General features: G+C 41.0%; 1 protein-coding gene and 1 pseudogene across 4 annotated transcripts in view; one reads left to right on the top strand and one right to left on the bottom strand.

Annotated features, from left to right (window-relative positions):
* The window catches only part of FAF1 (Fas associated factor 1), a 523,525-nt gene that overhangs the window by 195,520 nt on the left and 313,080 nt on the right, over positions 1-14,925 (top strand). For all 4 annotated transcript variants that reach the window (XR_009214639.1, XR_009214638.1, XM_032160807.2 and 1 more), the window contains exon 5: positions 13,946-14,037. Coding sequence is in view for 2 of the 4 variants with exons in the window: in XM_032160807.2 (XP_032016698.1) it covers positions 13,946-14,037 (92 nt within the window). In the remaining 2 variants the exon portion in view is untranslated. The remainder of the gene's footprint in view (positions 1-13,945; positions 14,038-14,925) is intronic.
* Positions 8,397-8,454, bottom strand: LOC116473973 (U6 spliceosomal RNA; annotated as a pseudogene).

Raw genomic sequence — 14,925 nt, 5'->3', positions numbered from 1 at the left:
AAAAAGGGAAACCCATTTGTATGATACGTACAGGAAACCTGCTTTATAAAGTATAGAAATTGAATAAAAACTAAAAATGAAAAAAACTGGAAAATATATATGAAAATTGTAATCATAACCTGAAGGATCTCTGTTAATATGGGATGAGCTAGACTCTGGACAAATAATATTATGAAGGACAGATGGGGACATTTCATAATAATGAAACTGTAGATTCATCAAGAAGACATAAGTATCCTAACTGTACATATCTAATAACAGAGTTTGAAATATTTAAAAGCAAAAACTGGTAGAACTGAAGTAAGAAATAGACAAATCCAAACTGACAGAACTGAAGTAAGGAATGGACAAATTCAGAATTGGAGATTATAACACTCCTGTCTCATAATAATGTTCAGAACAACAGACAAAAAATCTGAACAGCATAGAAACCAATTTGACTTACTTAAAACGTATATAATACTCCTCATTATAACAGCAAAACACATGTTCTTTTCTTGGGCAATTGATCATTCATTAAGGTAGAACAAATGCTCAGTCACAAAACAAATTTAAAATTTTTTAAATTATGTGACAAGTGTTCTGACAACAATGGAATTAAGTTAGAAATCACAAGAATTTGGAATATCCCCGTATATTTGGAAATTAAACACATATTCCTAAATAAACCATAGGTCAAAGAAGAAATCACAAGGGAAAGTAAAAAATATTTTGAACTGAATTGTGATGAAAACATGATGATATGGTCTGGCTGTGTCCCTTCCAAATCTCATCTTGAATTCCCACAGGGATGGACCTGATGGGAGGTAATTGAGTTATGGGGGCAGGTCTTTCCTATGCTGTTCTCGTGATAGTGAATAAGTCTCATGAGATCTGATGATTTTATAAGGAGGAGTTTCCCTGCACAAGCTCTCTCTTTGCTTGCTGCCATCCATGTAAGATGTGACTTGTTCCACTTTGCCTTCCAGCATGATTGTGAGGCCTCCCCAACCATGTGGAACTATAAGTCCATTAAACCCTTTCTTCTGTATAAATTACCCAGTCTCAGGTATGTCTTTATCAGCAGCGTGAAAATGGACTAATACAGTAAATTGGTACTGAGAGTGGGGCACTGCTGAAAAGATAGCTGAAAATGTTGAAGCGACTTTGGAACTGGGTAACAGGCAGAGGTTGGAACAGTTTGGAGGGCTCAGAAGAAGACAGAAAAATGTAGGAAAGTTTGGAACCTCCTGGAGACTTGTTGAATGGCTTTGTCCAAAATGCTGATAGTGATATGGACAATAAAGTTCAGGCTTAGGTGGTCTTAGACAGAGAGGAAGAACTTGTTGGGAAATGGAGCAGAGGTGACTCTTGTTGTGTTTTAGCAAAGATACTGGCAGCATTTTGCCTCTGCCCTAGAGATTTGTAGAACTTTGAACTTGAGGAGATGATTTAGGGTATTTGGCAGAAGAAATTTCTAAGCAGCAAAGCGTTCAAGAGGTGACTTGGGTGCCGTTAAAGGCATTCAGTTTTATGAGGGAAGCAGAGCATAAAAGTTCAGAAAATTTGCAGCCTGACAATGTGATAGAAAAGAAAATCCCATTTTCTGAGGCAAATTTAAGTCAGCTGCAGAAATTTGCATAAGTAATGAGGAGCCAAATGTTAATCCCCAAGACAATGGGGAAAATGTCTCCAGGGCATGTCAGAGGTCTTCACAGCAGGCCCTCCCATGACAGACCCAGAGGCCTAGAAAGAAAATGTGGTTTCATGGGCTGGACCCAGGGTCCTGGTGCTATGTGCCGCCTAGGGACTTGGTGCCTTGCATCCCAGCTGCTCCAGCTGTGGCTGAGAGGAGTCAATGCAGAGCTCAGTCTGTGGCTTCAGAGGGTACAAACTCCAATCCTTGGCAGCTTCCATGTGTTGTTGAGCCTGCAAGTGCACAGAAGTCAAGAATTGAGGTTTGGGAACCTCTGCCTGTATTTCAGAAGATGTGTGGAAGTGACTGGATGCCCAGGCAGAAGCTTGCTGTCAGAGTGGGGCACTTCTGGAGGGCCTCTGCTAGGGCAGCGCGAAAGGGAAATGTGGGGTCAGAGCCCCCACACAGAGTGCCTACTGGGCACCACCTAGTGGAGATGTGAGAAGACAGCCACTGTTCTCCAGACCCCAGAATGGTAGATCCACGGACAGCTTGCACCATGAACCTGGAAAAGCCACAGACACTCAGTGCCAGCCCTTGAAAGCAGCCAGGAGGTAGGCCATACCCTGCAAAGCCACAAGGGTGGAGCAGCCCAAAGCCATGGGAATCATGCAAAAGCCATGCCTCTTGCATCAGCGTGACCTAGATATGAGACATGGAGTCAAAGGAGATCATTTTGGAGCTTTAAGATTTGACTGCCCTGCTGGATTTTGGACTTTCATGGAGGCTTTAGCCCTTCATTTTGGCCAGTTTCTTCCATTTGGAATGGATGTATTTATCCAATGCCTGTATCCCCATTGTATCTAGGAAGTAACTAACTTGCTTTTGATTTTACAGGCTCGTAGGTCAAAGGGACTTGCCTTGTCTCAGATGAAGCTTTGGACTGTGGACTTTTGAGTTAATGGTGAAATGAGTTAAGACTTTGGGGGACTGTTGGGAAGGCATGATTGGTTTGGAAATGTGAGGACATGAGATTTTGGAGGGGCCAGGGGCAGAATGATATGGTTTGGCTGTGTCCCCACCCAAATCTCATCTTGAATTCCCACGTGTTGTGGGAGGGACCTTGTGGGAGGTAATTGAGTCATGGCGGTGGGTCTTTCCTGTGCTGTTCTCATGATAGTAAGTCTTATCAGATCTGATGATTTTTAAAGGAGGAGTTTCCCTACACAACCTCTCTGCTTGCTGCCATTCATGTAAGATGTGACTTGCTGCTCCTTGCCTTCCACCATGATTATAGGGCCTCCCCAACCATTTGGAACTGTAAGTCCATTAAACCTCTTTCTTTTGTAAATTGCCCAATCTCAGGTATATCTTTACCAGCAGTGTGAAAACGGACTAATACACATGGCATGTCAGCATTTGTTTGATACTGAGAAATTGGTGTTGAAAGGGAAACTTATGGTTCAAATGCTTAATTACAAATAAGGAAAGTTGTAAAAGCAAGGACTAAAGCTTCCATCTAAGAAGTAAGAAAAGTCCTCACTTTGATTTCCAGCCAGTATAGAATAACAGGAATCAGATTTACTGTCATTCCTATTACAACTAAAAACCACCCAAAAGGCTTAGTGGGAACAAGATTGGGAATAGTGTCTGTTCCTACCAGCTAGTTTGGAAAACCTCATAATTCATGTGGCTTTGGTTGCACTACTCAGAAGGATCTTTCCTCAGTGGTGGAGAGTACTAGTACAAGATTAAATACTGCTTGGGCGATGCTGACTAACAAATCTTAAAAGCAAAACACAAAAGGATTAAATTGTGTCTAAGTAACATAACTGCATCCCAAAATTAAGCTCAGGAATATTTATAGGAATACAGAAATATCCAGCACTTAACAAGATAAAATTTACAATGTCAGGCATCCAATAAAAAATTACCAGGCATGCAAAGATATAGGAAAACCTGGCCCATAATGAGGAGAGAAATTGATCAATCATAACCAACCCAGGTCTAACCTAGATGTTAGAATGAGCAGATAGGCTGGACACGGTGGTTCACGTCTGTAATCCCAGCAGTTTGGGAGGCCAAGATGGGCATATCACGAGGTCAGGAGATCGAGACCAGCCTGGCCAACATGTTGAAACCCCGTCTCTACCAAAAATACAAAAATTAGCTGAGCATGGTGGCGTACCCCTGTAATCCCAGCTACTCAGGAGACTGAGGCAGGAGAATTGCTTGAATCCCGGAGGGAGAGGTTGCAGTGAGCCGAGATCACGCCACTACACTCCAGCCTGGGCTACTAAGTGAGACTATGTCTCAAAAAAAAAAAAAAAAAAGAGCAGATAATGACATTAGAACAGTTATTATAACTGTATTACCTGTGTTCAAAAAGAGAGAGGGAAGATTTAAAATAAGGCATTGGAAATGTGAAAATGACCCAATTGAACAACTAGAGATGAAGACTATGATGTCTGAAGTGAAAAGCTACCAGATGAGATTAACAGCAGATCTGCCATTGAAGAAAATATTGGTGAACTTAAAGACATTGCAATGGAAGCCACTTTGTAAAACACTTTGGTAGTTTCTACATAGGTTCTCAAGAGAAATGGAGGCATATGTCCACCAAAGACATGTACATTATTGTTTATAGCAACTTTCTTTGTAATAGCTCCAAACAGGAAACAACCCCAAATGTGCATAAACCAAATTGCTGTATATGCATACAGTGGTATGCTTATTAATAAAAGGAGTGGGCTATTGTTACCTGCAATAATATGGAAAAATCTCAGACAGTTTATTTTGAGTGAAAGAAGCCAGAATACATTCTGCAATTCCATTATGTAAAATTCTAGAAAATTCAAACTAAGGCACAGTCATAGAAATCAAATTAGTGGTTCTCTAGGGAAGAGGTTGGGGATGGTATGGTGGAATTACCAAGGGGCACATGGAAACCATTGAGGGTGATGGATAAATTTATAACATTGATTATGGTGGTGATTTCATTGTTGGATTCAATTGTTTAAACTTATTAAATTTAGATTTTAAATATGTGCAGTTTATTTTACGTTAAACATATCTTAATGAAGCTGTTAAGACCTTTTGAAGAGGATGATGGCTGGGTGCAGCCGCTCACACCTGTAATCCCTGCACTTTGGGAGGCTGAGGCAGGTGGAACACTTCAGGTCAGGAGTTCAAGATCAGCCTGGCCAACATGGTGAAACCCCATCTCTACTGAAAAATACAAAAATTAGCCAGGTGTGGTGGTGTGCACCTGTAGTCCCAGCTACACTGGAGGCTGAGGCAGGAGAATCACTTGAACCCGGGAGGTGGAGGCTGCAGTGAGTTGAGATCAACCCACTGCACTCCAGCCTGGGTGACAAAATGAGACTATGTCTCAAAAAAACAAAACAAAACAAAACAAAAAAAATGAGCAAATCAATCCCAAAGTAAGTACAGAAGCATAATAATATGTATAAGAGCAGAAAACAGTAAGTGGAAAATGGATAAGTAGTAGAGAAAATGAACAAAACCTAAAGCTGTTTTTTAAAAAGATTAATAAAACTGATAATTATTTTGCTAGTGTGAAAAACAAGAACAGAAGAGAAAACACAAGTTATTCATATTGGGAATGAAAGAAGTGCCTACATACATTACATGGACTATAAGGTGATATTAAGAACAAACTTACACTGGTAAATTTACATGAAACTCTAAAAGGTTAGAAAAATTATTTTAAAGGTACAAGTTACCACATTCACAGAAGTAAAAAATTTGAATAGCTGTACATCAAATATGTAAATTGAATTGTCAATCAAAACCTTCCCACAAAAAGAGCCTGGCATGGTGGCTCACGCCTGTAATCCTAGCACTTTGGGAGGCCAAGGTGGGCAGATCACCTGAGGTCAGGAGTTTGAGACCAGCCTGGCCAACAGGACGAGACCCCATCTCTACTAAAAATGCAAAAGTTAGCCTGGCGTGGTGGCACGCGCCTGTAGTCCCAACTACTCAAGAGGCTGAGGCAAGAGAATCGCTTGAACCTGGGAGGCGGAGGTTGCAGTGAGCCAAGATAGTGCCACTGCACTCCAGCCTAGGCAATAGAGGGAGACTCTGTCTCAAAAAACAAAAACAAAAACAAAACCTTCCTACAAAGAAAACCTGAAATGCTAGATGGCTTTACTGGTGAATTCTATCTAATATTTAAGGAAGAACTGTTACCAGTCCTTCGCAAAAAAGAGAGAGATGAAACATTGCCTCATTTATTTTATGAGGCTATCATTACCCTAATACCAAAATTAGATAGAGATTTTTACAGGAAAATATTTCGTATAACTATGGAGGGAAAATCCCTTACAAAATAGTTGCAAACTGAATTCAATAGAATGTAATAAAATATATAAATATGTTTATAATATACATCATAGCCAAGTAGGCCATGTGGGCCTGTTTAACAGCCTATAATCCATCACTCTACGTCCCCATATTAGTATAGTAAATGAGAAAAAGCATTTGACAATATTCAACACCCATTTCATGTTAAAAAAAAAAAAAGAAGTAAACTTGGAGCAAAGTAGGAATATAAGGGAGCTTTGTAAACTTGATAGAGGACATTGCTGAAGAACCTACAATAGTTGATAATGAAATACTAAATACTAAGTATTTCCCTCCTACGATCAAGAGCAGTGCCAGGGCCACTCAACACTATTCAGCATTTCTATTTCTTTCTTTTTTTTTTTTTTTGAGATGGAGTCTCACTCTGTGGCCCAGGCTGGAGTGCAGTGGCATGATCACGGCTTACTGCAACCTCCGCCTCCCGGGTTCAAGCAATTCTCCTGCCTCAGCCTCCCATGTAGCTAGGACTACAGGTACATGCCACCACGCCTGGCAAATTTTTGTATTTTTAGTAGAAACAGGGTTTCACCACGTTGGCCAGGCTGGGCTCGAACTCCTGACCTCATGATCCACCCACCTCGGCCTCCCAAAGTGCTAGGATTACAGGTGTGAGCCACTGCACCCAGCCTACTATTCACATTTCATAGAAGATATGCAAGTAGTCAAAAAGCACATGAAAAGATGCTCAACGACATTGGTTACTATTAATCATTAGGGAATTTAAATTGAAACCACAATGAGAAACCACTTTATATCTGTTAGAATGGCTGAAATTAAAAAGACTTAAAATTTCAGTTGTCATCAGGGATACACTGGAATATTGGTGGGATGCAAGTTGGAACAATCATCTTGGAAAACACTTTGGCAGTTTTTACAGTTATTTACTTGAGAAATGAACATGTTCACAAAAAGTTCACACAATAAAGTTCATAGCAGCTTTATTTATAATAGGGAAAAACAGAAATATCCCATGTGTTCATCAACTGGTGAATGGATAAACAAATTTTGCTGTATTCATATGTATTGGTTATTTGTTGCTGTGCAATAAATTGCCCAAAATTTAGTGTCTTAAAAAAAACAACCAGCTGGCGCGGTGGCTTACACCTGTAATCCCAGCACTTTGGGAGGCTGCGGTGGGCAGATCAAGAGGCCAGGAGTTCGAGACTATCCTGGCCAACATGATGAAACCCCATCTCTACTAAAAATACCAAAAATTAGCCGGGCGTGGTGGTGGGCCCCTGTAATCCCAACTACTGGGGAGGCTGAGGCAGGAGAATCGCTTGAACCTGGGAGGCAGAGATTGCAGTGAGCCAAGATTGCACCACCGCACTCCAACCCCGGGCGACAGTGCGAGAATCCGTCTCAAAAACAAAAAAAAAACAAAAAAAACAAAAACAAACAAAAAAAACACAAACCGTTGTTATCTCACAGTTCATATAGGTCAGGAAAGGGGCACAAATGGTATTTTATAGATTGAAATCATTATGTCATCTCAAGGCTTGACTAATGAAGGATCTACCTTTGAGATCACTGGTGGTTGCTGGCAGGATTTCTTTCATGTGAGCTGTTGAATTGGGGGCCTCAGAGCAAGATGGAAGTCTCAGTCTTATGTAACCTAACTCATAAGTGACATCCCATAACCTTTACTGTATTTTATTCTTTAAAGGCAAATATCTAGGTACAGCCTACACTAAAGGGAGGGGATTATGAAGGGCATTAATACCAGTACGTAGGGATCATTAGAAGCCATTTCAGAAGCATCCTATCACACCATATAATAGAATAGTACTCAGCAACAAAACAGAGCTATTTGTTTGTACACATATAAACATGGATAAATCTGGCCAGGTGCGGTGGCTCATGCCTGTAATCCCAGCATTTTGAGAGGCCAAGGCGGGCAGATCACTTGAGGTCAGGAGTTCGAGACCAGCCTGGCCTGCATGGTTAACCCCCGTCTCTACTAAAAATACAAAAATTAGCTGGGTGTGGTGGGATGCGCCTGTAGTCCAGCTACTCGGGAGGCAGAGGCAGGAGAATCACTTGAACCCAGGAGGCGGAGGTTGCAGTGGGCCAAGATTGCGCTACTGCAGTCCAGCCTGGGCAACAGAGAGATACTGTTTCAAATGAAAAGAAAGAAAAGAAAAAGGATAAATCTCTAAAACATTACTCCAAACAAAGGAACCCAGACAAAACTAATCTTTAGGGTGAGAAGGAGGATCAGTGGGGTAGGGGCAGGCTTTTAAGAATGTATGAGGAAAGTTTTTGTGCTATGGGAAATGTTCTTATCTTGATTGTATGGTGGTTATAACACTATATATTTGTCAAAACTCATGAGTGAATTTTATTACATATAAATCATAATCCAATTAAGTTAATGTTTTAAATTCTTATTTTTCATGCTAATCTTCTCTGTATTGTTCCAATTTTAGTATATATGCTGCCAAAGCAAGCACTTAATTTTTTAAATACAAAAGTATGCTGTTGGATTCAGTGATTTGTTCTTGATGACATCTGCATGTCCTCACAGTTTTTCAAGAAACGTGGCCTGGGGTGGGATACTGCAGTGGCAGTGCCATCTTGTGGTAAGATCTTTGGAGTTAGGCAGACACAAATATGAATTCTGGCTCTGAAACTTGCTACATTCCAGTACTTTGTTCCCCTGAATTATTTTGGATATCCTAAAAACAATAACTACTGTGTTTTGAGAACCTATACTGCCCAGGTACTATGCTAGGCACTTATGTGTATGTTATCTCATTAATTGTAATAATAATAATACAACTCAAAATAACATTTTTTTGAGTTCCTTAGTATGTATTAGGCACTCTGCAAAACATTTTTCATGAATTATATCACTTAATACAGCAACCCAATGAAGTGTTGGTTCTACAGTTATCATTTCCACTTTACAGAAGAAGAGATTGAGGCCGAGAATCGTTTTTATTTTTTCTCTCTGAGACAGGTTCTCACTCTGTCATCCAGGATAGAGTGCAGTGGCAACGATCATGGCTCACTGCAGCCTCCATCTCCTGGTCTCAAGCAGTACTCCTGCCTCGGTCTCCTGAATAGCTGGGACTACATGCATGTACCACCATGCCTAGCTAATTATTAAAAATTTTTTGTAGTGGTGGTGTCTTGCTATGTTGCTCAAGTTGGTCTCAAACTTCTGAGCTCAAGCTGTCCTTCTACCTTGGCCTCCGAAAGTGCTGGGATTATAGGCATGAGCCACCTTGCAATAGAGAATAATTTTTAAAATATGAGGAACTCAAGTTGCTGTCATGATTCCAGCTTTGTTTTCTATTTGTCCTCTCTTTCTGTGGAACAAAAGGCTATTTGTCTTATGTGTTACCTAGGCTTTCTGCAAGAGTAACTGGGACTTTAAGTTAAAATCCCTTCTTGTTTTTCCTTTAAGAAACTTCTTTTAAGTCATGAGGGCTCAGAGTGTTTTCAAGAGTGTAAGAAGGTGGTGTCAGATCTTGGAGATTGGTTTCTGAGCACTGGACAGACTTGCAAATGCATAAGCTCAGTTCCAGACAGGTACAGCTCTAGAAATATCAACCTCAGCCACAAGCAAAAAGGCAATGTTTATATGTGTTTGGTATAAAAACTGTGACTTATTTTTCTACTCTTTGCCTAAACAGAATGATCCTTTGTCAGCAGTGACATTTTTGAAGGCCAAGATTAAAGTTTTTGCTTCCACAACTATAGTGTTGAACCAGAATTATTTTTATGATAGTTAATCACTATGCAAAGTGCGCAGATAGGGATCTTTTTAAGGAAAGTTAAAAAGTGTCATTGAGACCATGAATAATTGCATTGTAGCATCGCTTACTTAGGTAGTTGTGTTCCCATAGAACTTGTGTATCATAAGTTCTCCCCCCACTCTTCTTTTTATTCGTCATCATGGAATTATTTTTCTTCTTTTAATATGTAATATAATCAGTCTTTTTGGTATTCACGTACTTACTATAAATGGAATTGAATTATATTTTAATCTGAAACTGTAGACTAGCAGCAACCTCACATAAGCAGATATATGAAAGATAAGTACATTCTGATTCACTGATCTTTACAATAGTGTAGTACCAGAAATCAGCTGATTAATGTATAAGTAGATTTGATTCTTGAAAAATAATTGTGGGGCACAGAGAAAATTGTGATTTCTCACTGTTTCTCATTAGCATCATGTCTATTTTTGCTTTTTTAGCTTTCAGTCATTTTTCTTTTTTTCTTTTTTTTGAAACAGAGTTTCACTCTTGTCATCTAGGTGCAATGGTGCAATCTTGGCTCACTGCAGCCTCTGCCTCCCATGTTCAAGTGATTCTCCTGCCTCAGCCTCCTGAGTAGCTGGGATTACAGACATGTGCCACCACGCCTGGCTAATTTTTTGTATTTTTAGTAGAAACAGGGTTTCACCATGTTGGGCAGGCTGGTCTCGAACTCCTGACCTCAGGTGATCCACCTGCCTTGGCCTCCCAAAGTGCTGGGATTACAGGCATGAGCCACCATGCCTGGCGTTTTTCTTTACTGTATTGAGTATCCTTCCTTATTTTGGTTTGTCTGTCCTTCACAGACCAACTATATTTTAAGTTTGATTTAAGTCTCATTTCTCTCACAAAGCTTTCTCTGACTATCTGATACAACCCATTTGTATTAGTCTGTTCTGGCAGTGCTATAAAAAAATACCTGAGACTGGGTAATTTATAAAGAAAAAAGGTTTAATTGGTTCACAGTTCTGCAGGCTGTACAGGAAGCATGGCAACATCTACTTCTGGTGAGGCTTCAGGGAGCTTTTACTCATGGCGGAAGGCAAAGCCGGAGCAGACATTGTCACATTGCCAGAGCAGGAGGAAGAGAGAGAGGGGAGGTGGCACACAGTTTTAAACAACCAGATCTCATGAGAACTGTATCACAAGAACAGCACCAGAGGGGGAAATCTGTCACACATGATTCAGTCACCTCCTACCAGACCCCACTGCCAACACTTGGGATTATAATTTAACATGAGTGGGGATGCAAATCCAAACCATATTATTTCACCCGTGTCCCCTCCCAAATCTCATATCCTTCTCACATTGCAAAATACAATCATCCCTTCTCAGCAGTCCTCCAAACTCTTAACTCATTCTGGCATTAAAAGTCCAAAATGTCATCTGAGACAAGGCTGGTCCCTTTTACCTGTGAGCCTGTAAAATCAAAAGCAGGTTACTTACTGCCAAGATACGATGGGGGTACAGGCATTAAGTAAATACTCCCATTCCAAAAGAGAGAAAATAGCCAAAAGAATGGTGCTGTAGGCCTTGTGTAAGTTCAAAACCCAGCAGGATAGTCATTAAATCTTAATGTTCCAAATAATCTCCTTTGACTCCATGTCTCATATCCAGGGTACAATGATGCAAGGGGTGGGCTCCCAAGGCCTTGGGCAGCTACACCTCTGTGGCTTAGAAGGGTTCAGCTCCCATGGCTGCTCTCAAGGGCTGGTGTTGAGTGCCTCCAGCTTGTCCAGGTGCAGGGTATTTAGTGGATCGATCATTCCAGGGTCTGGATGATGGTGGCCGCCTTCTGACAGCTCCACCAAACAGTGCCCCAATGGAGACTCTGTGTGTGTGGGGGTCCAACCTCACATTTCTTCTCTGCACCGTCCTAGTAGAGATTCTCCATGAGGGCTCTGCCCCTGCAGCAGGCTTCTGCCTGGACATCCAGGCTTTTCCATATAGCATCTGAAATCTATGTGGGGGCCCCCATGCCTCAACACTTGCATTCTGTGCACCTGCAGGCTTAACACCACATGGAAGCAGTGGCCCAAACAGTACCCAGGTTCCTTTGAGCCATGGCTGGATATAGAGCAGCCAGGATGCAGGGAGCAGTGTCCTGAGTCTATGCAGGGTGGTGAGGCCCTGGGTCTCCCCCACCTCCTAGGCCTCTGGGCCTGTGATGGCAGGGGCTGCTGTGAAGGTCTCTGAAATGCCTTTGAGGCCTTTTCTTCATTGTTTTAGCTATCAGCACTTGGCTCCTCTTTACTTATGTAAACTTCTGTGGCCTGCTTGAATTTCTCCCCTAAAAATGGGCTTTTCTTTTCTGCCACATAACTGGGCTACAAATTTTTCAAACTTTTACACTCTGCTTCCCTTTAAAATATAAATTCATTGGCTGGGCTCAGTGGCTCATGCCTGTAATCCCAGCACTTTGGGAGGCCAAGGCAGATGGATCACCTGAGGTTGGGAGTTTGAGACCAGCCTGACCAACATGAGAAACCCCATCTCTACTAAAAATACAAAATTAGCCGGGTGTGGTGGTGCATGCCTGTAATCCCAGCTACTCAGGAGGCTGAGGCAGGAGAATTGCTTGAACCCAGGAGGCGGAGGTTGTGGTGAGCAGAGATGACGCCATTGCACTCCAGCCTGGGCAACAAGAACGAAACTCCATCTCAAAAAAAAAAAAAAAAAATTAAAAGAATATATACGTATATGTTCGTTTCAGGTCATTTCTTTGCTCACACATATGAGCATAGGATACCAGAAGCAGCCAGGCAACATCTTGAATGCTTTGTTCCTTAGAAATTTCTTCCTCCAGATATCCTAAGTCATCATTCTCAACTTCAAAGTTCCACAGATCTCTAGGCAGGGGCACAATGCCACCAGGTTGTTTGCTAACACATAACAAAAGTGACCTTTGCTCCAGTTCCCAATAAGTTCCTTATTTCCATCTGAGATCTCCTCAGCCTGGACTTCATTGTCCATATCACTGTCAGCATTTTGTTAACAACAATTTGATAAGTCTCTAGGAAGTTCCTAATTTTCCCCCATCTTGTCTTCTGAGCTCTCCACACTCTTCCAGCCTCTGCCTATTACCCAGTTCCAGAGACGCTTCCACATTTTCAGGTGTCTTTATAGCAATGCCCCACTTTTCAGTAGCAATTCTGTTAGTTTGTTTTCACACTGCTATAAAAAATACCTGAGACTGGATAATTTGTAAAGAAAAAGGGTTTGTCTCACTGTTTCCTGGGCTTTATAGGAAGCATGGCAGCATCTGCTTCTAAGGAGGCCCAGGGAGCTTTTACTCATGGCAGAAGGCAAAGTGGGAGCAGGCCAGAGCAGGAGGAAGAGAGAGAGAGGAAAGGTAGCACACACTTTTAAACAACCAGATCTCCTGAGAACCCTACCACAAGAACAGCATCAAAGAGGGAAATCAGCCCCCTATGATCCAGTCACCTCCCATCAGGCCTCACCTCCAACACTGGGAATTACAATTTGACATGAGATTTGAGCAGGGCCACAAATTCAAACCATATCAACATTTTTTTCTTTTCTGAAATTCTTGTTGCTCTTCTCTTTAACACAATTTAAATTGTCTCCTATATATTATTATCTATATATTATCTATATATTAGCTTTATTATTTTTTGTTTTTAATTTTTTGAGATGGGGTTTTTCTCTTGTCACCCAGGCTAGAGTGCAGTGGCACGATCTCGGCTCACTGCAACCTCTGCCTCCTGGGTTCAAGTGATTCTCCTGCCTCAGCCTCTTGAGTAGCTGGGATTACAGGTGTGCGCCACCACGCTTGGCTAATTTTTTTGTATTTTTAGTAGAGACAGGGTTTCAACAGAGTTTCACCATGTTGGTCAGACTGGTCTTGAACTCCTGACCACAGGTGATCTGCCCACCTTGGCCTCTCAAAGTGCTGGGATTACAGGCATGAGCAACCACACCCAGCCTAGCTTTATTTTTTAGTTTCATTAATGTATGCTATCTTTTGTCATCCTCAGATCCTAGGGCAAGATAAGATAAATAATATTATTTCCCATTTTATAGATACAGAAATATTCATCAGACAAATGTCATTGACTGTACACTGTATGCCACATATTAGTGTTAGCTCTGGATATGGACAAATGTTAACTGTGTTATTTTGTTAGTAATATTTGATCTCTTCTTATTTATACAGGAGAGATTAAACAGATTCTAGAAAATGAACTTCAGATACCTGTGTCCAAAATGCTGTTAAAAGGCTGGAAGACGGGAGATGTGGAAGACAGTGTGAGTTTCTTAATTGCATAGAAATAAAAGAAAATTAAGTTATGCCATTGATTAAATGATACGTAAAAATTGGTTTTAACTAATGTTGTTACATATGGCAGAAGTAGATTTGGCAATAGTAATTTAGTTTAAGGAATCAGCAAGTAGTGTTTTCTAAGCTAAAATATTTCATGATAAACCAATAACAATTGTAAATGAGTAGATTTGTAAATGAAAACAGTATATGGCATGTTTTTCCTATTTCTAACTTTTAAAGGAGTTTGGCCCTTTTTCTGAGAGGCTTTACCTTTTTCTCAAACCTCCTAGAGTATCAGTGAATGCCCTGGAATAATAATTTTCTGAGCAATTACATATTGGTCCGAAAGAAGTCACATGCAGTGTATACATTTATGTGAAGTATTGATTATGGAACAAAGATAATAGGAAATTTTTTAAACTTGGAGAATTTAAATAAGAATGTTGTTTTCCTTGTTGACTTGGATAGTGGCAGGTGCATGGAATGAATTATATTTTAAGAATTTGCAGAGTATTGCAATTTTAAGGAAATAGTTGCTATTCTTAGGGATCCAGTAGCAACCTCAGATACAACATTTTTTTACACACTTTTTTTTTTTTTTTTTTTTGAGACAGTCTCGCTGTGTTGCCCATGCTGGAGTGTCGTGGCATCACTGCAAACTTTGCCTCCTGGATTCAAGCAGTTTTCCTGCTTCAGCCTCCCAAGTAGCTGGGACTACAGGCGTGTGCCACCATGCGCAGCTAATTTTTGCATTTTTGGTAGAGATGAGGTTTCACCATGTTAGCCAGGCTGGTCTCAAACTCCTGACCTTGTGATCCGCCTGCCACGGCCTTCCAAAGTGCTGGGATTATAGGTGTGAGCCGCCGCGCCCG

This window comes from Hylobates moloch, unplaced genomic scaffold, assembly GCF_009828535.3.
Source record: "Hylobates moloch isolate HMO894 unplaced genomic scaffold, HMol_V3 SCAFFOLD_8, whole genome shotgun sequence".
NCBI lineage: Eukaryota > Metazoa > Chordata > Mammalia > Primates > Hylobatidae > Hylobates > Hylobates moloch.
This window is presented reverse-complemented; position numbering and strand designations above follow the sequence as displayed.